This window comes from Octodon degus, unplaced genomic scaffold, assembly GCF_000260255.1.
Source record: "Octodon degus isolate 3935 unplaced genomic scaffold, OctDeg1.0 scaffold00128, whole genome shotgun sequence".
In the NCBI taxonomy this organism is placed as follows: domain Eukaryota; kingdom Metazoa; phylum Chordata; class Mammalia; order Rodentia; family Octodontidae; genus Octodon; species Octodon degus.
Window position 1 is genome coordinate 761,485 of NW_004524704.1, and position 24,971 is coordinate 786,455.

A 24,971-nucleotide genomic window follows, 5' to 3' on the forward strand; every position below is an offset into this window, starting at 1 on the left:
TTCGCTTTTTTGAGACAGGGCCTCACTATGTAGCTTAGGTGACCTTGAGCTTACTATATAGCCCAGGCTGGTCTCAAACTCATAACGATCCTCCTGCCTCAGCCTCCTGAGTGCTGGGATTACAGGCATGCGCCACAACACTTGGCTCCATTTTAATGTTTTAACACAGCTCCCACTCTTAGTCTGTGGGTGATCTGGGCACTGCATGCAGACTTACAGTTTGGTCTCGTCGGCCTCTTTCTGCATGATTTCAAGGATCATTCGGCAGGCTTCAGACGTCCCCTCTGGGGTGGCATGGATGGTGACAGGCTTCTCTGCAGCCCCAGAGTTCTCCTTTCTGTGGATGTCTACCCTGGAGGAAAGAAGCAGGAGGCGTAAGCACATCATCATCTGGGAACAGACCCTAATCCCACTCCGCTTCACACCAGCTCACGTACAACAAGGCGCCAGGCAAGAAAGCGGCAACAGCTTGCGCGTAACTGATGCCCTCCCCAAGGAGGAGGCAAGCTGCGCCAAAGCGGGAGCCTCCGCAGCTCCTCTTCAAAGAGGACCGTTCTCACCGGAGCGCCGTGTGACGAAGGCTCCACACCTGCCCGGTAGGCAGCCAGTTGGATAAACGAAGTACTTCTGTGCAGTCTTTCTGATGACTGCAGAAGTGAGGAGCAAAGTGGGAGGGGCGAAGCTGCACCCTGGCGTGACACCAGCTCCGAACTAGCTGCATTTGTGAAAGCCATATGCACGCAAATCCAAACAGCAAACCCAAGCAGGCGCTACAGACTCGAGGGGCAGAGCACAGAGGCGGGCCCTGTCTCCGCCTTAGGTCTCGGTTTCCTGTTTGTTAGCAGCCGGCCTTCCTCGAGGCCATTACCACTGACGGCTCAAAAGCATGATGACCATCACACTCACTCGAAGCTGTGGCCCTACTTGTTTATGTTACTGTGCAAAATCATGTAATAGAGCCAGGCATGCTGGTGCACGCCCGTAATCCCAGCACTGGGGAGGCTGAGGCAGGAGGATCGTTGTGAGCTTGAGACCAGCCTGGGATATATAGTGAGTCCAAGGCCAGCCTAAGCTGCAGAGTGAGACCTGTCTCAAAGACAAACAACAACAACAACAACAACAACAACAACAACAACAACAACAACAACAACAAAAACAAACAAAAACCCCCACAAATCATTTAATTGATTAGAGCTCTTTTAACTCTGGCTGTTAGAAAGCCCAGAACCAGTTCTTCAGCCTCCTTTTTAAAAATGGGTGCGTACTTTGAGAATTAATCTCAGGCCTGGGAGATAGCTCAGTGGCTTAAGCACCTGCCTGGCAAGCGCAAGGTCCTGAGCTCAACCCCCAGTACCAAACAAACAAAAAGAATTAATCTCACACTGATCAAACTTGTTCCATTTTTAGGTCATCTTAAGCAATTTTTGGAATAAAAACAGATGCAGATAAAAATATTTTTTCCCATGAAATGAACTTGGTAAGAAAGAAAGCTGATTTTTAAAATAAAAGGAAAAGTCGGTAACTTCACTATTTCATCATTTCCCTCCTAGGATCGTACGCTCAGAACACCATTTTCAGTAGTAAATGGAGGAAATACGGACACTTGGCAGAACACCGAGTCTTCTTTTAGGTTGCCAGGCGCTCGGCGGTGACCTGCAGGCAGGTGCCGGCGCAGGTGCGGTGCTGCCCGTGCTGTACCTAGCTCTGTGGCCGAGGCGCTTGCACAGCCACGCACGCCTTCAGCCCACCTCACTCTATTCACTCTCACAATAATCCTGGCAAAACACAGTAATCTTCTTTTTACAGAAGAAGCAACTGATGCACAGAGAGGTTAGCTTTGCTCCCCAAGATCGCAGTCAGTGGGTGCTCAACTTGAACGTGATGCCCCACTTTCAAGGCCTGTGCTGTGGTTTTTTTTATGCACACCCTAAAGCCACCTACTCCCTAAGTCATTTTATCCACGGGTTCCTTCTACCAGTCCAGCTCCTGGGACACAAGCAGACTAAACGTAAAGCCAGCCTGCCTTCTCCCGTGCTCCACGTGGCAGTGACCCACCACTTCTAGGTGAGACACCGAGGTGGTCTCAAGGCCCGCGCCTCCCCGAGGGCTGTGACTCCGCAGAAGAGCTAAGCCAAGCAGCTTCCAGGATCCCGCAGAGCCCCACGCCTTGGCTGCTCGAGGACTGGATACATCTACAGCTGAGTTAGCTCACAGGAGCCAGCCGTGGCTGTAAGGTCGTCTGCACCCTCCGCAGGAGCCGTTAGCCCTCCAGGGTGTCTCTGTCATGCTATTAGCTTAGAAGCTCAGCATCCGTGGCCCCCAGCTCACCGTTAGTCTGTTAGTAGTCCAGCTCAAAGCCACTGTCCCGTTCAGCACAGCCCCCATAGTGACCTGAGGGTGCCTGAGACCCACCAGCACAGGGGACCCCTCAAAAAAAGTAAAGGAAGCCCCGGAGGCACGTACCGGGACTGGGTCTGCTTAGTGATGTTCTTTATGGTCAAGCCCTCCTTTCCGATGATGGCACCAACAAACTGGGTGGGGACCAGGATCCGCAGCGGGAAATCAATCTGTCTGGCCTGAGAAGAGCCCCCAGGGCCGTGGCCTTGCTCCCGGGAAGAGTGGTCCCCACGCTGGGCTCCCTGAGGGGGCGAAGGGGAGCTCACCTCTTCATCTGGGATGTAGGAAATCTTGAAGGAGTAGTTCTCAAACTGATGCCCACTTAGCTTCTCCATGGCTCTGAAATGAGCAGGGGTGGAAGAGCTTGGTCAGAGAGCAGCATCGCGAATGGCGCTGAGGACCTGCTTGTTCACGCAGTTCGCCAGGTGTTTATGTGGCCGTGCTGACAGGTACCAAGAATCAGCACCACGTAAGACAGGTGCCACCTTTGCTCCTCAGAGCTTGCAGCCAGCAGTTAGACAAGCAGCCACAACACATGGGCTTGGTCATGTTTCAAAAAGAACTCTTTGCATTTGCTTTTTAAAAAGCCATCTAAAGCTGTTGCTCCCTCATCAACAACTCTGCCAATATCACTATAAAGTTATGATTCATTTTTCTAAGTGTAATTCATGTCTATTATTCAAAACAGAAACAGAGAAGCAAATTGAAAAACCCAAACCGTCCTACAGCTTTTCAATCTTGCCTCAATATAAACATGGATTAATATGGTATATAGTATTTTTTAACCTTTAAAAAACTTACTACTCTATCTCGCCACATGATTACATATCTTCGATATAATTTTCAATGGCCGCACAACATTGTCTTGGCTTGGCATTCCAACAGGCTTTGCAAGTGATCTCCCACTGTCACACGTGTGTGTTGTGTCCAGTCATTTCCAGTGACACACAGCGTCTCTGTGGGCAGCTCCACAACTACAACTCCACAAGCAGGATAGATTCCTAGTAGAACTACTGAGTCAAAGAATACTGAATTCTGTCCTTATTCTTAGGTGCTGCCCAGTGATGTTCTGGAGGATTTCAACACTTATTTTCCATAGGAGGTTTTTTGTTTGTTTGTTTTGTTTTTTTTTTTTGCAGAACTGGGGATTGAACTCAGGCTGAGCCATCTCCCCGGCCCTTCCATAGGAGTTTTAAAGGAAGCATCTGGGTCCCCAGTCTTCCAAAGCACAGAGCACTGTAATTTAAAAACTGCTACCGACATAGGAAAGTACAATCGACAGCCCAAGCAACAGAACAGCATGTGCAGAAGTCACCAAAGGGGCAACTGGACACTTTGGCCTGCCACAGTGAGTTGTTGGTTTCAATGCGAAATTAACTTTTTGAAATGTGTTGACATTGGAATGGGGTGAAGTGTGTCTTTATGTGTGTTGGAAACTTATACAAGAAGGACAACTATAGCCCTGGCAAGAACACACAATCAGGGCCGGGGAGATGGCTCAGTAGAAAAAGCCCTTGCCTGGCAAGTGCAAGGGCCTGAGTTCAATCCCCAGTTCCACCAAAAAAACCCAAACCACTCGCAACCAGGGTTATGACACACCCACAGCACGACCACTTGCAGCTGTGGTTTGGTAATGAAGACTTGAGGGGTACTTTAAGGACCTCCCACAGAAAGAAATCCCATAGTTGTTAACAGCTAAACTGAAAATTAGCCACTAGTGAAACAGGGTAGTAATAAACTTGGATTAGGAAGAGAATGGGGACAGAAGGAAAGAACCGCAGCTCTGTCCGACTCCGAGACAGTTCACCCCACTGCTGCGCTGAGGTGGGCCCTTTTCTCAGTGCTGCACATGGGAAAAATTGATGTTGCAGCCTTTTTCCAACAAGCATGGAGAGAAAAGGGCTCATACGCCCCCCTCATGGAGCACAGAGGAACCTCCAGGTGAAAGGATCTGCAAGTGGTTGCCGAAGCGAGGTCTAGAAGACAAGGAGTCACGGAGCCAGTGGCGCTAAGACGGGGCCTCCACCTTGGTCCGGAGGCGGCCAAAGCCCAACGTTCTTCAAGATGAATCTCTTCTGCCCAGCAAACACTCTGGCACAGGAGCGCTGGTGCTCCACTGACATGACAAAGGCGGCAGCAACGTCCTGGGTCTATCCCAATGTATCTAAGTACCTCGGGCGCTACACAGCTCCTTGATACGGTCAGAGGGGCCACCATCAGCCTTGTGGGGCTTTCCAGAAAGAGCTTACGAACACAGGACCCCGTGGGATACCGGAAGTCAACTGGAAAGGAAATGAGCTTGAACCCACTTACATCTTTGCCTCTTCTCTTGTTGCATACGTGACATTGACGACGGCAGCTTCTGTGTCTGTGTTGACTAGGAAACAAGCAAAAGCTGTGTTAAAGAAAGCTGTCACTCCCTCTACCCCCTGTGGCCCAGGGCAGACACATGGACTTTGAGAGGCACGCCCAAAATGCCTGAATTCTGTAGTTGAGATTCTACTCCTGTCATTCACAGTAATCTGCGATCAAGCGTATGTAGCACATTTGTAACCGACTGCATATATTAACACAGAGTGATACTTTTCATTATTCTATGAAGACTCTGGCATGAATATTTATGCATATCTACTTTCTTGGTCATCTCATCTTTAATTCTCCGTAGATCTGCAGTGAACAAATGTGCCATGCTTTGCCGAGCCCCCTCCAAGGGCAAAACTGTTGTCCCAGCATTTGCTGTTCCAACTACTATTGCCAAAAGTCACCTGTCACAAAACCTCATTTGATTTTGTATTCTTTTGAATTACTTCTTTAGGCTAAAATCATGAAAGAAAAAGTGGATAAAAGAAGATGCTTTTTAATGCATGTCTTGAGGCTGCTTTCCCTAGATGTTTTGATAGATACGTACTTATGTACTGGTGGACTGGGGACTGAACCCAAAGCCTTTCCATAAGAGCCACATCCCCAGCTCTTAATGCCAAAACAAGGTCTTACTAGGACACTAACGTGTCCAGGTTGGGCTTGAACTTGAGATCTTCCTCTTTCAAACTTGTAGAGGGCTGGGACTGCAGGTGTGTGCCAACTTGCTTGGCTTGGAGCAATTTATTTTTTTTAAAGTATTTTATTTATTTATTTTTAAAATGTGTTTGATACAGAGTCTCACTATGCAGCTCAGACTCATAGTGATCACCCTGCTTTCAGCCTCCCCAGCGCTGGATTACAGGCACGTGCCACCACGCCCAGTCTTGGGTGCCAGCTCAGCGCGCCTGGGGTTGGGGTCGGTACACCATGTAGTCTGGGGGATTGAACCCCAGTCCCTGGCTTGCCTAAGCAGGCGCTTAGTCTGCTCAGTTATCTTACTGGCCCTGGCTTGGAGCAATTTATTGCACCACTACTAAAACATGGATTTAAATTTCATGGTGTTCTCAATTTGAAAGTAAATGGCTGCATAACTATATCTGTTAATCTGAGCAACAGATTTGAGGATAAAGATAGGTAACAACCATTGTTAATTAGCTATTCCTGTTTTGAACATCTATAACATATGTATTGTATGTTACCCTGTTTCTTTTTTTTCTATTTGTTTTTGCTCTTCAAAATAAAATGAAATTTAAAGAAAAAAAAGTAAAGACAAGAAAATAGGAAAAGGTTTCTTAAAAGCAAGTGCTAACCATTATTTGTCCAATCCTGCATAACTATTTAATCTGAGCAACAGATCTGATGACAAAAATAGATAATATAACAACTATTGTTAACTAGCTCCCCCCCCCCCCCCGGAACCGGGGATTGAACTCAGGCCCTTGCGCTTGCCAGGCCAGCACTTATCCTACTGAGCTATCTCCCTGACCTTCTTGTTTTGAAAACTTCTAATGTATATTCCCCTATATGTTGTCCCGTTTCTGTTTTTGTTTCTGCTATTTGTTTTTGCTCTTGTTTTTATTCTTCAAAAAAAAAAAAAAAGGCCAGGGAGATGGCTCAATGGAAAAAGCGCTTGCATGGCAAGCACAAGGGCCTGAGTTCAATCCCCAGTTCTGAAAATAAATAAATAAAAATAATAATTGAAATGCAAAATAAGAAAATGTTCCAATTGTACACACTAGAATTATTAATTGACATAAAACTGCTTGTATTTATAGCATACATTATGTCTTGATAAACATGTACATCGTGGAATGGCTGGAGCTACCTGCATGCGCTGCCCCATGCGTTACTTCCTTCGGTGAGAACGCTCAGCCGTTCTCAGGCACACGCTGTACTTGGGGCCAACATGACGGACGTACTTTCTCGGTCTTACTCCTTCTAACAAGGTTTACTTCCCCTAAAGCACATCTCCCAAGCCCTCCACCTCCTGCCTTTGGTAATCATCGTTTTAGGAAAGTGCTTTGCGCCTTCATTCATTCAGAAGGTCCAACGAGTGCTCTTTCTGTTTCCACTTGATTGAACGTTCTATCTGCGAGTTAAATGTAATTAACTACAGCCAGAAAACGGACAATTCCAAATAACTCGACTGAAAGGAAAAACATGTGAACTTCAAAATTAGCCAATAATGGGTCACCCTTGTGAGCTGGTCTACCGGTCAATTGTCAGCCTTTTTTTACAGTTAGAAATTTAAAAACTTCCCACCCAGTGGGAGCTACCTGGGGGGCCCACTGAGGACGACACTAAGCTCAAGGCCAGCCTGAGGGACTGAGCAGGAGCTTGTCTGAAAATAAACTTAAAAGGGCTGGGGATTAGCTGAGAGTTCTCTGCATTCAATCTCCAGCCCCCAAAAGTGAACAAATACATACATGAATAATTCTCCAGTTAAAATTTTCTCTCTTTGAATTAGTAAATTTAAACTAAAAATATTTGTTCCCCAAACAGACATGACTACAGCACATCTTCCCTTCAAACAAGCTGCTGGGCCTGAGGTCAGTGGAAGAGAACTTGGCTAGTGTGCTCAGTGGTCTAGGTACAACCCCCAACTCTACAAGAAGATAAGCTGTTGGGAGAGTTGGAATAAATGACATTAAGTTAAAGATCACTCAAGAAAAAAAAAAAATTTTAGTGGGTGTGAGTACTGGGATTCGAACTCTGGACCATGTGCTTTCCAGACAGGCATTGTGCCACTGAGCTGTTTCCTTGGCCCAACTGAAGAAAATTATAATAAAGCTACTTTCCTTTGGACACCTTAAAAATAGGGACTGTTAACCCTGGGTCGATGCTTGCGTTTCAGGATTCTCTAAATCCTTATCCCTCCCCCATATTCCAACTGGTGGAAATGCAAATATTCTTTGATTATTATATTACATGTTATTTATGTATTACTTATTACTTATAATTAACATTTATAATTTCCTTGTGTTTCTCAAAGGGATCTGGGACCCTAAAAAAGTTAAAGACCTTCAGGATAAAAATACTGTTTGTCCAGTAATATCTGGGAGCTTCAGCCTTTAAGGGGATGAAAGAGGACACAGTCCTCAGGGGACACACCGCCTGGGAGACCTGCAGTCACACATGCTGAGCCCAGCCTAGGCTGCAGCCAGAGCTTTCCTTTTGCTAATTCACAGGTAGCCAGAGGTCCTCACGGTGCACAACGAGACATGTGTCCCCAGCCCTCCTCACCCAGGGCGGAATCACGAATGCTACCGATGTTTCCCACCGTGCTCTGAGGGCTGTGGATGGGGCTGTGGGCTCAGACGCTTGGAGGAGGCCAGGCCCGCGCCTCCTGAACGACGCTACCCGCTCAGGTGCTGGGACTCTCTGGTTGTGTTCTCCCTTCTTAGTCACGGCCTCTGTTCCTCCCAGATCCTGTCTTTGGGAAATCAGGCAGTTCCTTGACTCTGGAGCAAGCTGAGCTCCACTCAAATACCTTACTCTGCTGGACATGAAAGCTGGAAGGTTTCCTAAAGCTACCGACCATATTTTCCTGCTGGATCAGGAAACATTCACTACAATGGATGGAACAGTGGCTTCCTGCTTCTCCTCTGCACCTGGGAGGCCACGGGAGGGCAGGCGCAAGCGCCCTGGAGGGTGAACTGCCTTCCCTTGTACACCACTCTCCAGCGTTCATTACGTGGCCTTAGCTGGTCAGCTGGAGGTCCACGTCTGTCAGGCCACCCCGATCGATGAATGGGGAGGGGAATAAGAATGGACAAGACGCCTCTTTTCTGAGCTTCTGTACTTCACCTATGACACAGGCAGGCAGCAGTATGAAGCTGCGTGGTAATATTTTTAATATGTATGGCATGGAAAACATCCGAATAATTACGGTTTTAAAACAATTATATTAATTATACTAGTAGATAGAACAAATTGTAGGAGAAAATGGGTTTTTCATTAATTTTTTCCCTAGTGAACCTTTACAGTAAGTCTCTTAAGATTACTCAGGACTCCACTGTCTATAAGTACTTTCTATAGGTGCTCTTTGGGTGGTACTGTTCAGTGAGACACAGGAAGGGAAGGGATTATTTGCCCCATTTTACACATGTGGAAAATCAGTCAGCGAGGATGAATGATTTTTCCAGGGACTCTTAGTTACCAAACCTTCATTCTACTTTCTAGGTAAGGTAAAAATAATCTCTGTCACTGTGATGGTCTGTGTCTGGATGTCCCCCAAGGCCTCATGAAGTCTTGGACAGGGCTGTTTTGGAGGTGGCTCGGGCTAGAGGGTATGACTGCTTCACAGTACAATGCTGGGATTAGGGGCGCTGGGATAAGGGTGGGCGACCGCTGGATCCGTCCACTGACTGCGCTGGCACCAAGCTAATCTTGGTGGACTGGATAAAGGACAGAAAGAGGCTTGCTTATCTCTGTCTTTCTTGCTTTTGCTGTCGTCTGTCGCCACAAATGGTTGCCCCCCTGCCATGTGTCACCACTCTGCCGTGGGGTCAGCCCATTACGGACTGAGACTTCTAACTTTGAGCTACATTTCAGGTGTCTGTATTTGGTCTCGGCAATGAGAGAAGAGTGATTAAGACAGCTGCGTTACTGCCTTTCCCATCAGACGTCTACTTGTGCAGATCCACTCTTCTGGTAGCTCCCCTACCTTTTAAAAGTGCTGTTTCATGCTTTGGAGGTTACTAATGAGAGAGACCCAAAGAAGAGCAGGTCATTTCTGGGCATCTGCAGCGCTGTTCTGCAGAACAGTTTTCAGGTGTCAATACACACAGAAATACTCCACAATGCTTGACTCGTGAGCTCTCCCCACAGCCGTGGGAGGTCTACGGTGACTCCTGGGATTCTGCTTTGTTCCGAGCACTCCAAAACCTTCCTGCTATCGGGTCCCACTGCCTGGGAAACTCTCAATCCAAGACATCAGGGATCTGTGTTTCTTGGCCAGGAAAAGACAGACAGCAGCAGTGTAAAGCCACAGACTCCCAAGTGACTTGAGCTCTCCCCAGCCCGACAGTGTTTGTCCAGTATTTCTGTTGTTGTTCCTTAAAAACTGAGCTATAGGGACACACAGATACAGATGCAGACGTCTCGCACACACAGGAACTCAGACATGTGCTCTGGGAAGCGTATTTCAAAGAAATACGAAATTTACCATTTTTTCTTAGCGCTGACCCCAGACCATTAAGAGTAACTTGGTGAGCCAGTTTCCTCCCTTATTACCTTGCTCCACATTCTCCACTGTCCCGTACTGAGCCAGAAGTCCATCCAGTACCTGTAAAAGGAAGCTTCAGTGTCAGAAGGGGAAAGAAAGATCACAGTCAGCAGAAACAAACCAGTGCTATCCCCCAGCAAATCAATTAAAGCAGAACAAGGGCAAGTATAGGAACAATTTAATAAAAATGATACTTCAGGGCTGGGGAGAGAACTTGGCAAGCACAAGGTCCCAAGATGGATTCCTGGTACCCTGTGCTGTGCCGGCCCCACCCCAGCCCTGGAACCAGGCCTGGTGGCACATCCCTGGGATTCCAGCACTGAGGAGGCTGAGACAGGAGGATCACTATGAATCTGAGCTGTGTAGCAAGACCCTGATTCAAAAAATAAAAAATAGAAACATAAAAAATGATACTTCTTGTCTTCTGTGACATAACTGAGCATGCACACAGGACTTCTGTTTGCTTACTGGTCCCTACGTCATCTGTTCACTAAGAAAACATCGTGGAATTCACGTTCTCACTAAGAAAACATCGTGGAATTCACGTTCGCCATGAGGGCTGGAACTCACCAACTGCTCTTGAAAGGAGAAGCAGAACAACAGCTAAGGCTCACTTCTCCTTCCTGGGTGATTCTTTCTTCACCTTCCTCTAGGGATTCCCTTATTTTACAAAGTAATGGGATGTATACATTTCAAACTTTCCATAACAACAACAACAAAAATTTGGTACAGTAACAAAAATGTTAAGAAACAACATTCGTTTCAGGATATTTCATTTCTTTTGGGTTGGGCAATAAAACACAGGATAGTTTGTTTTTAACGTAATAAGGCCACTCCCTGCATTCAATCTTATTTTATATATTAAGATAATACTCTTGGAAGTCGTTCTACAGCTTTGAAAGTGTATCTTAACTGTTACTGTGAGCAACTAAAAACAAACAAAAAAGCTGCTCAAAATAACAAAGCACTTTATCTGTTGGTTTTTCATTGATTCTTTTTCTGAGTCATCATTTGGAAAGATTAAAGAATGTTTTACCAAACCAAATCATGAGGTTAAAAATTACAGACCAGGTGAACACTTTGTTTCCCAGCCTACTTGTCGGTGCTTGGTAGCCTAGTACTGGAGAAGCCTGTGAGAGGCCAAAGCTTATTCTACCTAACAACAAAGACAGACAAACCGAAACTCCCGAGAGATCACTACACCAGGGCACTGAAAAGGCACGAGCCAGGACCCAAAAGCTCTGCAGAGAAGTCTAAGGGTCTCTAACTCCTAACCGTGAAAGGGAGCTAAGCAACAGGAGGCTGTCGCGGTAACCCAGTACAAGTGCTGTCGGCTTACCTCCCACTGTAGGTGCGGAGGGATGTTTCGAATCTGAATTTTCCTGCTCCTGTAAAGATAAAAATCAGACTCTGTCACATTCTCTCCAGGACGTCAATTTCAGCAAATAACGAGAACAGGCCTAAGACTAGCTGAGTCTACCTTCTCCCTACAGATGTTCCTCATGAATGACTGAGTTCTAGTCCTGCAAAGAGGTCATTAAATGAACTGCTCACTAAGTGAGAGCGAAGTATGCACATTGCAACACTCAGAACAAAGAACACGTCAAAGGAAACTCCACCTCATGACTCTGCTCTTATTTGCAGCTCTTACATGCAGTACTGTCATGGGTAACAGAGCATAAAATTCTAGTGCTGTACGATGCAGTACGCTCAGCAAAAATTATGGTACTGAATCAATAAGGTGTACTGTACCAAAACCAAGATGCAGTCTTCAATCGAGCCATTAAACACGTCGGTCATTCAACGAGGACTACCTGTATTTACCAAGACATCCGAGAAGATTCCTACTGTGCAGAATGAGCACCATGCTTCGAGTTTTCAGCTACGGGGGGTGGAGGTGGGGGGTGGTTTCTAAGAAACCCTGGCAAGCTAAAGAGACAATTTAAATACAGATTTGCCTTTTCAGTTTCCTACCAAGGTAGTTATACTTTAAGTCACTGTATAGGTTCTGTTTGTGGAATTATCCACTCAAAACACACAGTCCTGCCAATGGTGCCACCGTAAAGGGTAGCAGGTTCTAGTGTGACAGAGGAAATCACATGTTGGCAATTAATGTCAGATCTGGGGCTGGTGAGATGGCTCAGTGGTCTAAAGCACTTACTTAGAACAAGCTTAGCAAAGCACAGGGACCGCGGTTCAATCCCCCAGCACCACATGCCAGCCAGCCCCGCCCCCTGGTGGGCTGAGCTGGCCACACACACACACAAATAAATAAATAAAATTAAAAAATTAATGTCAGATCTTGGGTGCTTCTTGTCCACTGAGGTAAAACTTCACTTAAATATTAGTTGTATTTCTGAATAGGTAATAGAGTCGCAATTCAAAATTACGTAATTCAAAAAGGCCACGAGGGCTTCCTCCCTTCCACCAGAAGTACTTTTATTCTTTCTATGTGTATCCTTTAAGTTGATTGGGCATTTTTGGTTTTTGGTGCTTGGGACTGAACCTAGAGCCTTTGCACTGAGCTAAATACCAAACTTGCTAGGTCACTAAGTTGCCCAGCTAGGTTTGAATTTGGCTATCTTCCTGCTTCAACATCCTAGAGTGCTAGGATTCTAAATGTATGCCAGTATGTCCAGCTACCTTAAGTTTTCTCTATGTAAATATAAACAGAAATCCCCCTTTCTTACAGAAACCTCTGGATACCTTACATACTCCTTGCATCCTGCTGCGCCACCCCTGCCCTTCTCTCCTGGTGGCCCGTTTCCTCATCTATTTCACCTCATATGGGCGCCTCTGCATCCGTTTAGCCCACACCCTATCAATGGACATTTGAGCATTCCCTGTCCTTCTATTCTGAGGCTTTCACCAAGACATCCTGCTGCTTGGCAGTCTTGACTGATTTAGATGCTTTCTTATGCAAACATTAAAATTAGACAGAAAAATAATTAGAATGTAAAACTAAGAGTCATCCTATCTTTTGTTAACATGGTAGGGCCTGGAGAGAAGCCACAGTCAGCAGTTAGAGAGGTCAGGTAGGAGGTTCCATTGAAGAGCAGGACAGAGATTCCGGGCACTCACCGGGTTCTCCAAGAAGAGCCCAGCGCCCACTGCGGCCCTGGCCCCATGTGCTTCCTGCTGGGCTCGCCGCTCCCACCAGGGGCTGAGCACAGCCTCCCTCTTCCCCATGGCTTCAATCTGGGCAACAACCCCAGAGAACAATGCTGCAATTTGCGCAGAGCGAGGAGGCGAGAAAGGTAGAGACAGAAGAACCCAGAAACAATGAAGTAAATTAAGAACTCCTTTTTTCTCAGATCTTTTCTGTGTATAGAACTTGGCACTGATCTTAGGTCCATCATTGTAAGCTACATCTCCAGATGCCTTTTCTTTTCTTTTTTTTAAATCTTGAGCGAGGGCCTCCCAAAGCTCCCCAGCTGGGCTCAAACTTGTGATCCTGGCGCCTCCGCCTCTCAGAGCACTGGGACTGTGTGCACTACCACACTCAGCTTCGATCCTTATTATGACTGCAAAGGGCAGGCTTCCTTCTGGTGTTGACCCCTATACAGTTCTGTTTTATTTTTAAAACTGCAAATGTCCTCCTTCTTCACTAGGGCTGTTTTAATGACTTCCAGACTGCACTGCAGAACCTCCTTGGCACTGGGAACGACCCTGGGGGCTTCACACTGAGCTACATCCCCAGTCCTTTTTATTTCATATTCTGACACAGGATCTCGCTGACTCAGCCGGGTGAGGCTTAAACTTGCGGTCCACATATGGCTGACAACCTCTAAGCTTTTATCATAGTAGAAAAGAGAAAAGAACCACCAAGAATGCATTTATAGCTCTATACCACGAGGCTGTTTTCTGACACAGCCTTTGGAAGGGGCTCATAATAGAACTGCTGACAGTGTTCCATATGGTGGCTACGTGGAAATTTTCAATGGAAGCTTATTAGAAAAGGCATCAGAAGTTTAAAAGAAAATGGAGTATTCCTAAAGCAATACATTTTGTTATTTCCAAATATAAAATCAACTCCAGTGGTAACCAAGAGTTTATGGTATAAGGGCTGGCCAGATAGCTCAGTGGACTAAAGCACCTGCTTAGGCACAGTGCGGTAGCCAGGGTTTGATCCCCAGCCTGCTGTGCCAGCCCCACCCTTGGGGTGTGCTGCGATGGTAATTCAGACTGGGCAAGGTGGTGCATGCCTGTAATCCCAGTGCTTGGGAGGCTGAAAACAGGAGGATCACTACAGGTCCGATCTACAAAGTGGAACCCTGCAGATCCTGTACTAAAAAATGCATAAAAAAAAAAAGAATTTGTGGTTCAAAACTCACAGTAAAGCATGCACAGTTATGCATGTGCACAACTCAACATAGCTAGCTACTGTAGCATTATTTATAAAAGATATGGACTGCAAACAATCTACCATAACACAAAGCATAATGTAACCATAATCACAATGCCATACAGCTGTAAAGATGAAGCGGAACGACGTGTACTGTGCACGAAGCACTCCAAGGTATGCTGTTACCAGAAGAGTTAATTATAAATGTAGTGATCTTGCTTTTTAAAAGTATAAACCCAGACTGTGGTATTAAATCTGCATATATGTAAATGTACAGAAAAAGTCATAAGCTGATCTAGTTGCTAAAAGGGTACTTTTAACTACTATCTTACTTGTTTTTTTTTTTTTAAAAAGGAATATATCCATATCTTATTTTACTTGCTTTAAAACACAGTTAAAACTTCTAGAGTTGTTTAATGAACACAGAAGGTTTATTTTAAGTATCCTACAACGTGCTAAATATAAAGGAGTGACTGGCAGGGGCAGCAACAAGAGCGGCAATTCCTCCCTCTTCCATAACTAGGCGCTCTTGCTGTCTTACTTCACAGAGTGTGTACTTGACAAATCCTTCTTCAAAGTGCAAACGCAGGGAAACTGCTCAGGGCAGGTTACTGTGCACCCTGAGCTCAACCATGGTATCTCCCGCGGCACTTCAGGCAATTCATCTGGTAGCCAGGACGCAAGAAGCTCTGGTGCTAAGCAACACACTTAGGAAAACAAGCTCTAAAAGCGTGACTGCTGTACCTCTGATCCTAAATCGGGACAGAAAGGAAGAAACAGAGCCAAGAATGGACAGGAGACAGGGCTCAAGGCAGCAGAACCCGGCACCTGCAAGGTCCACCGAGCAGGACTGTCAGGGTCAGGAGTGGGCGGGGCCTTGGAGAGCTGCTGACTCCCCTGCAAGTTCTGGGCAGCCGCCTCCTCCTTGAAGCCTGGGAGGCCCTTCCCCTAACCCTGTGTGGGCTTCAAGGCCCTGCACACCCCGACCCTTGAGAGCCTTTCAGAACTTCTCCAGGCAGAGCAGGCACTTGTGATTCTCTCCCGGCTCACCCACACTGTAGGTGTTTATCTGAGGCTGCTGCCCGTGCCCTGGCAGTTTCCTCTAGAAGTGCTCCCTGCCCACTGGTCTACCATTTGGTAGGAGCTTAAGGACATACTGGGAGAACATGAAACCCCAGCACTTGAGAAAGCACTCCCAGGGCTGCCTGTGGTCCGACAGGGTGAGACCCTCCCAACGCCCAGGAAGGCGAGCTGTGGATTTCTCCCCTGCCAGGGAGTCAGCAGAGTGGGCGGAGGGAGCTCTTTTGTCCTTCCCTCAGAGAAGGAACCTGCTCAGTCTCAAATGAGAAGCGTGGATCTTTGAAATCCACCGAAGTGTAACCTGCTTCAGGAAAGCCAAGCTTCCACAACGTGAGGAAAGTGACTGGTTGTAAGAAAATAATTCTTTGTCCCGTAACGAGAAAAAGTAATTCCACACTTCCTTTTTTTTTTTTTTTTTTAATTCCTTCTGTACTACTCTCTATTTTACACTTCCTTTATCTTAAGAAAAAAAATCATGCTTCTAACAAAATATGTCAATGGTGTTTCCCATCCTCCCTGCCCTACTGCAGGATGGCCATCTCCTGGCCGGCCTCGGCCTGCTCCCCTCCTGTCCATCCCTCCCTTGGCCGCAGAGACTTTCTAAAGCACGCTGAGGACCAGTTACTCCTGCCCTGTGGAATGGCTTCCTGTCTACACGTCCAAAGCCCCCTTCCTGGCCCTGGAGTGTATCAGGTGCCAGGATGAAGCCCTCGCCCCCCATGGTCTACCCTATAGGGCGAGAAGGGCCGGGGCTACCACAGCTCCGGCCTGGCACTCACAAAGATCTGGTTCCCATCTCCAGCACTAAAAATGGAAGGAAGAAAGGAAGGAAGAAAGGAAGGAAGAAAGGAAGGAAGAGAGGAAAGAAGAAGAAAAAGGAAGTGAAGAACAGTAGGAGCACACTTTGATTTTTGTTTTTCATTTTTAATTGAAAGCAGACTAAGACCTGAAGTCAAGTGAAGGGCGCTCTTTACTATAAAAGCACCCGGTGTCTTCCCCATTGCTTTCAGGAATCCAGGGCTTCTGCTCTCTGCCATAGGCAAGCGAGCTCTGTGTCTGGGCCAGAAAGCCAGGCAGCTCTGCACACGACCCGGAAAGGGGGGAACGATGCCCACGGCCTCTACCTGGGCCGCGAAAACTGGCTACTTTGGCTGACCGTATGTTCCGGTTAGTTGGTGACTACAGTATACACGTGTAGACCATCAAATTTAAAGAACTACAAAAAATACACAGACTTAACCCCAACTCGTCTAACTTAGGTGATGGTCTCCAAGGCATTTCAACACACAAATACTTCACAGCACCCTCCACAAATGCCACTGTCTTGTGCTGCAGAACCCCAGAGGTAACGGAGGCACCAACGGAGTGGGTTTCAGATAAGTTAGGTGTCTAACGTTATGATGCAGAATTTGCTGCGAAAATAACTAGGTAGTCATCTGGGGAAATAAAATCACATGTAATTATTGAGGAGTCGCCATGAAACTGAAAAACCATCTCATCTACATCACCATCCCTGTTCCCAAATACAGTAAAAGCACAGGAGATGCATAATGCTGTTTTTCAGATATACAGTTAATTCAGCACAGATTTGATCAGACACCTTGGGAACTCTTAACTCCAGCCCTGTCTCCCAGCCCCCCACCCCCACCCCTATGCTGGGGGAGCCCAGCTCCGGGGAGCCCCAGAGACACTTCAGGCAGGAACAGCAGCAAGGCGGCAAGGAGAGCTCAGCAAGCGGCCCTGGGAACACGCTGTGGCAGGGCCCACCCATAGGTCCCATCTACTTCCACAGCGAAGCCACCTCTTGGATGGATATGACAGCACTGTGCTGTGTGCCATTGTGTAAATGACCCCTGTGGCATAACTGGGACTGAAACTACAAAATCCCAGTCCCAACATCCTGTACAGTGCTGGTCAAATCCTGCTGTGCCACACACTTCTCTTTCTGAGATCATTCCACTTAGTTATTTCCTTCTCCGTTTTGGAAGTTCTTCTTAAAACCTGTGGACATTCTATACAAAGGACATCCTGTGCTACCCTTAACTGGGTCCTAGGGCTACTCAGGGAAGCAACTAAATCACTAGTGACAGCCAAACCCAACCTTCTCCTTGTCTGTCAAAGTTCTCCCCTACCCTCACCCCCCACATCCCACCCAATGACAAGTTCATGTGTCCATTATCTGAGCATCATTAGCTACCTAGTGGTATGCTGTCCTTAACTTGCTGCAGTGGAAGTGCCAACTCATCAATACAATTGGCATTTCAAGTAAGTGTTTCGGATGAGTTTCACGGGTGTGTCCCATGGGCAAGTCCTGGGGAAATGCATCTTGGGAACAGACGTCCCGCTTTTGCTCTCAGCACCAACCTCACTAACTTCTGTTCAAAACCAGCAACTCTAGGAGAGCTGACCAGAGGTGGTGGATTCACTGTTCTGTTTATCACCGGCTCAAGCCAGCTCTGTCAAGCCCCATGTGGAGCAAGAGTGTGAGAACCCTCCTCCAAATAAGGATTACCGTAAAGTGACGGAGAAGCGAACCGCTCACGGCTGATCTTCAGAAGGGCTTAGGAAACTCACATGTACCTAAGTACAGCCATGCACTTGGACTTGAGAGGGGCAACTCTGAGACAAAAGGCCGTGTTTGTTGTGTGCCCCTAATCTCACGCCCACTACCTACCTCTGCTGTTTGTGGTCTAAACACAGCAAGGGCTGAAAGCATATTTAAATGTTTTTCTTCTGCTGTGCTAAAGTTTCTAGTACAGAAGTGATTAATTACTCTTCTATGGCCCTTAATTCATTATCTATAATTAAGATTAATCAGATAAAGATGGTAATTAAAGAAAGTTAAATTCAACTCTAATATAATCCCTAAGCCCTAAATGGGCAGGGGAAGGGAGGGAAGGGCGGCTGGTTCACACCCTCCTCCTCCATAAGGGTACTCTTTCCCCTACGCAGTCCTGGCAAGCAGCGCTGCCCCTCCTGGATGCCCCTGAGTCAGGTCGCGGAGCATGACTTCCTTGTTTTGACTGGAGGTTAACAGAGATTTTATCTGATTCTGGATTTCAGGATGATCGCTAAGCTTACACTAAAAACCTAGCAAAATTCATTTAACAGATATTCACTGGACAACTGTCCCAGGCCAAGCACTTGGCTTTAGGTCTTGGGCTAAGCACCTCTGTCCAGCAGTGAGCAACGCAGGAAGGCCCTCATACAGCTGCAGGGTGTACCAGGCAGGACAATGTTGACCTTGACAATCCTTAGAGCTTGCTAATTTTAATAAATTATACAGATGGCTGCTTGATCCAATTCCTTTCCCTTTCCTACCTTGTACTTTTACTTTTTTGTCCCCCTCTGGGAAATAAATATCTTCTTTTTAAAATTGTATATACTTGCAATACATTATATTTAGTTCATTTGGGGGTGTTGGTACATCTATACAACACACCTCGATTGTTTTTGCTCTCATCATTCCTCCTCTATCTGCGGTCCCTTCCCCTATTCCAAAAAGTTTGTTTTTATTCTATGCCATTTATAACTGGGTGTAGTGGTCGACACCTTGTGTTAACTTTAGAAGTTAAAAGCTTCACTAAATCTGCTCAACATTTCCCAGGACACGGAGGCCCCTCCCCAGGACTCAGGGCCCACCCCGGAGTGACTCAGCACTTAAGGGATATAAAGGGAACCGAGGAAGGACAGAGAGTGCTACTCCCTGAGGACCTCCACTCTGCTCCAGGCTTCGCTGTCAGCATGGAAGGAAGGGAGTCGGACTGGCTGGAAGCCGCAGCTGCACTTCCTCCCTTTGCTCTTTGCTGTTTTCCACCGTCATGAACTGCTGCCCTCTGCCATATGCCACTCAGGCTTGGAGCCAGCCGTGTGTTGACTGAAACTTCCATCAAGAGCTAAAGATACCTTTCCTTCCTTAATTCTGGGGGTATTTTGTCTCACCAAAGACAGAAAAGTAACCGAGACACTGGGGTTTTCTCACATGGGAGAAACCACGTGCTATTTAACTGAGGTCTGACTTAACAGTATCCTGGTCTCAACAGCCATTCATTTTCCCACAAAAGACTCAAATTCATTCTTTATGACTAAAATCCAGCCATATACATAGCCAGATGCATAAGATTGGCAATGAGGCTGTCTCTACAGAATTTAGCTGCTGTGAGTAAACACGAGCATGCACGAGGCACCAAAATTCAGTTTTGGGACCAAAATTCTTTTCAAATGTATTTAGTACAGGGTCTACAGGGTCTCACTACACAGACTGGACTCCTAATGATCCTTCCTGCTTTTCAGCCTCCCAAGTGCTGGGATTACAGGTGTACGCGCCACCACGCCCAGTCTCAGTCCCTGTCTCAGTGCGCCCCAAAGGTGGAGCTGGCACAGCAGGCCGGGGATTGAACCCTCAGCCCCTGTGTCTGCCTACGCAGGTGCTTTAATCCGCTGAGCTATCTGGCTGCCCCAGGAACAAATATTTTTAAACACCTTTTTCTGCACAGTGTCCTAATCACGAGACAGTGACTAGTAAATGGCTTCAGAGAATCACTCTCTCCTGGCAGCATGGACCTGTGCAAACTGAAGCGGGGATCACATGGGACCAATGGGGACAACCTCACTACCCAGATGCACTTTGGGAAGCTTGCCTTCAGAGGCACAGAACTCCCCAGTGTCCTCTGAGACATAAAAGGGTGCTCTGAAGAAAACAGACAAAATCAAAACAAAATCTCAGGGCCTGGGGAGATGGATTAGTAGAGTAAATGCTTCCCTGGCAAGCCCAAGGATCTGAGTTCAATCCTCCGTTCTGCCAAAAAAAAAAAAAATCTCTAGGCTGATATTGTTAGCTTGCTCCAGACAGTAGAAAAGAAAAGGTCTTTCTGTAACACCTTAGGCCAACCTATTTACCAAAAGGTAGGGAGAGACAGAAAAACAATTTATTACACAAAAGCAATTTAAAGAAAAGCATTTCAATGGACAAGTTTGGTCTTTCCTTGGATGCTACAGTTGGGGGTGGTGTGAGCGTCGCCCACGGGTCCACAGTGTAGTGGGGCTGGGAGGTCCTCAGGTAACTGGGCATTTCCCTTATGACCCCTCTGACAGTTCTCACAAGTTGACTCTTACAAAGGGAAGAAGCTCGGCTCCCTGCTTGCTCTTGCTCAGAACGCGGTCCCTTGTTTCCCAACTGCTCTCCCCATGACGACGACACAGTCCTGAGTGGCACTGCGCCAACACAGTTGCACCCTGAACGCCCAAACCTGGGAGCTACACCAACCTTTCTCAATTACCAAGTTTGCTCCCTCATGCAGAGGATTTCATCATAACAACAAAACGCTACTCATAAGCATTACATGGCCGCATGCAAAGAAATCCACTCGGACGTCTCAACGGCTGGCTTTCGACGCAGACGGATGGGGCTGGCTACGCGCTCAGCACAGAGGATTCACTTGCCTCGCATGTTCGGAGCCCTGGGTGTGATTCCTACTGCTGCAAACAAACAAAATTGAATAAAAACATGTACGATCTCTGGACAGATAATATAAAATTTTTATTGTAACATGGATGCAGCACCTCACTGAGTTTTATCTTAAGAGCATTTTAAATCAATCCTGAAATGAAAACAAGCAGGAAGATAACTTCCCATATACAGATTTAATTTGTAATCACTTTTGACAGTTCAGACTTTTGCACAAAGCACACTTTCCAGTGGTGACGATAAAAATGCCCATGTCCTGAACTCCGCGTCCTTCCTGAGCTACGCTCAGCCCGCTCTGTCCCTCCACATCCACGGCGGGGGTGTCGGGGAAGGGTGTAGTGTCTGACCTGCACACGGTCATTCAGTTAATCTGATGCATGAATGAACATGCACGCGGGATGAACACCTCTGGCGCATGAACACAGAATCCAGCTGCTGATTCACGCTGTCTCGTGACGGCACACACACGGGCTGTCTCGGTTGTCTGGCTTGGATGCCAATAACAGCCTGCCCTGCCAGGCAGGTAGCCACAGGCGGACCCAGCTACCGCCTCAGATTCCTCTTTCCTCCACCTCCTGCTTCTTGGCTGGATGCAGCCTAGCGCTGACCCCTGCTTCCCTGACTGCTCCATTTTTGGTGAGGAACTGGGTCCTTACCAGCAGGTGGGGGAAGGAAGGACCTGGCGGTGCCTCCTCCCAGCGGCCCTCAACTGCGGTCTTGCTGGCATTGGGATGAGACTGGGACCTGAGATGCACTCCTGTCCTGTCCTCTGCCTTTAACCAAACCCCAGGGAATTATAAGGAAGTACTCTACAGTGCACCCACAAATGTGGGTTCTGGGATTACTTCAACAAAGGCAAGATGCCCCCAAACTTCCCTTATTCCTCTCACTCGCGTTTGTCCTGAAGGGCTCAGGACAGCAGCTCCTACCACAATGTGGAGTCACAGTCAAGTAATTAACTGGATGGCTGGAGCCCGCCCTGAGCTGGGAAGGAAACGACTGAAGTTACAGAGCAGCCACCTGTGACTCAGGCTAGAGCCAGTCCAGGGTGGCTGCAGAAGCTGAAAATTGCTATTGTCAATCTGATGGACTCCGTTTCTCTTTCCACTTAAGAGCATCTTGATCATTTTACTTATGAACTGAAAGTAATACCCAGCCATGGACACTTACAGAAAGGCAAACTATTATTCACTAATGCCCACAAGCAAAGCAAAAGGCCTTGATGTTGTGGAGAAAAATGTCTTAGAGAAAAATACAAATATAAATGTTTTCCCTGGATTTCTGAACTAATTCTCCCCAACCCTTAAAAAAAAAAAAAAAAAAAATTCTTACCAAAGACTGCTATTACTTCAACAACGGCAGCTGTGACAAGCTGAGAACTGGGGACCCGTGTTCGAATCTAGCTTTATCACGGCAAGTTGTTAGTGGATGGATCAGGCATTTAACCTCTCATGCTCCAGGCATGGGATGGTAAGAGAAGACAACAGAATTACAAGATTTCTTCCCAGTCTAAGGCTTACCTCACTTTGCCAACAAAACTGCTGTGAGAGAAAGCAGAAGAGAAAGAGGCCTCCCCTGGGGATCTGAGGTAGACACTGGAATTCAGTCTTCCAATCATCTCAGCAGATTTTGTGCTGCACTTGAGTCACAATTTTTAACAACCCAATAGAAAAACAGGTGGTTTACACAGTGGGCTTGTGACTCGGCTCGTGTCGAAACCCACTCTCTTATCCCATTTCTCCCTCATTCGATCTTTCTGCAAAAAGCTTAATGTCCACAGATTCGTTACTACCAGGGTTATTCTTGTACAATCTCCTGCAGGTACACATTATTTCATGAAAACTCCGACAACCAGAAGTGTGTATTCACAGCAAAGAGCTCACCCGTTCCCTACAGCAGACACTACAGCTTGTAGTGTGGGGCTATGAATGGAAAGGCTGGGATCTGACTGCATCAAATTGCCTCCAAGGACTGATGTCATAAACCACCCAATCAAAGCTCAGGTTCCCACATTCCCACTACACAAGAACAGCCCTCTGGCCCGTAATTTAGATGTCCGTTAATCACTACTGCAGAGATACTCTCCCTGTCATTGCAACTTGGATCTTTACAGCTCTGGAAAGCTCACATTCACTTTTTCTAAACTGATGTGCGTTAGCAGCAGGTTAAGTAAAACTTGGGGCCATGGCCCATTTACTGGAAAAGCAGCACGAGTGGCCTGACCAATGGAAACACCACTGGGCAGTAGTGACAGCTGTCTCCAGGCCAGTGGTAGGTACCTGGCCCAACAGCAAGGGAATGAGGGGTGGGTGGGGTGCTAGCGACACATCAGGAGGAAGTGTGCATTACTCACAAAACTCTTGTGACTAATTATTTGGTACAGGGTCTCACGACACAGCTCGGACTCTCAGTGATCATCTCATTTTCAGCCTCCCCCATGCTGGATTACAGATGTATACCATAACACATGGTCTCAGTGGCCAGCTCAGTGCACCCGGGGACAGGGCCAGCGTGGCATGTGGTACTTGTGGTCAAACCCAGGTCCTTGTGTTCACAAGGTACTTAGACCACTGAGCTATCTCCCCAGCCCCTCAAAAAAATTGGGGGGGGGGTATTTTAGGGAAGGGTCTACAGGGTGTTCAGGGTCTCACTACTACCTCAGACTTGTAGTGATCCACTTGCTTACAATCTCCCAAGAGCTGGGATTACAGGCGTGCATCACCACACCCAGTCTCAATGCGCCGGGGCTGAAAAAGCAAGCCGGGGGTTTAACCCCTGGCCCCTGTGCCTGCTTGCAGGCACTTTAATCTGCTGAGCTATTTGGCTGGCCGTTCAAATATTTTTTATAAATAAGCACATGTTTTTTTTGCACAATGTTCAAAAGCAACCAAAGAATCAAGTAGAAAAATTCTCCTTGCTATGCTTATTAAGTAGTTCAATTCCTAAGTCTGTTTTTAAAAAAATCTTTGCAAAATAGTCTGTATCTGGTACACGTGTTATATGGTTTTTCCTCCCTGCTAAACACAAGTATTAGCGTTCTGTATGTGCTTTTTTCTTTCCTTTTCCAATCTCCTTCCTGCTCCACCAACCATGCCAGCCTCCAGCGTCACTATTCTGTGAGGTCAGCTGCAGTACCTGAGATTCCACGCGCTGGGATCACGCAGTACTCGTCTTCCTGTACCTGCATCAGGCAACACGTTCTTCCTTCAGGTCACCCATGTTGTCACAAATGACCCAGTTTTATTCTTTTTAGTACCCATACGGTATTTCACTGGGTGTATATACATCCACCTAGCCACTGAGGGACACTGTGATTAAGTCCGTCTTGGCTATTTCGAATCATGCTGCCAGGAGCCCGAGCCTGCCTGTAGATGTCTCTTTAACACAATGTGATTTAATTTTCCTCTGGAAATTAAATGTGTTTTCAGAAGTAGAACTGCTAGACCCAGGCTTTTTTTTCACTTAGGAGAGTTTAGAAATTGTTTCTCATAGATATACACCTATATATAGATATATGTACAATTATAGATAAGAGTTATAGATATATAACTTTTTTTTTCAAAGTTTTATTGATAAACAGCAATGAGACAGTTTCAAATCAAATTGGAAGTACAGTTTCAACAAATAATACACTGCATATATTCTTCTTAGTGGTTAATTGCTGTACAAGATGCGGACTTGTGATCCTATTTACAAACACCATTAGAACAAATCATTCTATTCATTATATATAACTTTCTGACAGCTATGTAACATTGAATTTTACAGTCATGTCACAGTTAATTTAACTGATAGATATGTCTCCGATGTGCTGCTATTTCCAAAAAATTAACACTGTGTTGGCACTTTTTCTACCTCGCCTTCTCATTTTGCATGTCAGTATATTTTAGAAGAAGAGTTCCTAGAAGCAGACAGTTGTATGTTTTGTTGCTTGTGTGCTTGTCTTTCTGAGACAAGGTCTCTCTATGCAGCTCAGGTTGGCCCTGAGTTCGTTTTGTAACCAGGACGGTCTCCAACTGGCAATGATCCTCCTGCCTCAGCCTCCCAAGTGCTGGGATTACAGGCCTGTGCCACCATGCCTGGCCATGTACGTC

At 46.6% G+C, this 24,971-nt stretch overlaps 1 protein-coding gene across 3 annotated transcripts in view; it reads right to left on the reverse strand.

Annotated features, from left to right (window-relative positions):
* Nucleotides 1–24,971, reverse strand: part of Igf2bp2 (insulin like growth factor 2 mRNA binding protein 2) — a 149,554-nt gene that overhangs the window by 24,804 nt on the left and 99,779 nt on the right. For 2 of the 3 annotated variants that reach the window (XM_004640875.2, XM_023700936.1), the window contains 5 exons: nucleotides 11,325–11,373; nucleotides 9,994–10,045; nucleotides 4,711–4,774; nucleotides 2,464–2,736; nucleotides 218–352 (listed from right to left, as the gene is read on the reverse strand). In XM_004640875.2, the coding sequence (XP_004640932.1) occupies nucleotides 218–352; nucleotides 2,464–2,736; nucleotides 4,711–4,774; nucleotides 9,994–10,045; nucleotides 11,325–11,373 (573 nt within the window). The remainder of the gene's footprint in view (nucleotides 1–217; nucleotides 353–2,463; nucleotides 2,737–4,710; nucleotides 4,775–9,993; nucleotides 10,046–11,324; nucleotides 11,374–24,971) is intronic. The other variant, XM_023700935.1, reaches the window with a different exon arrangement.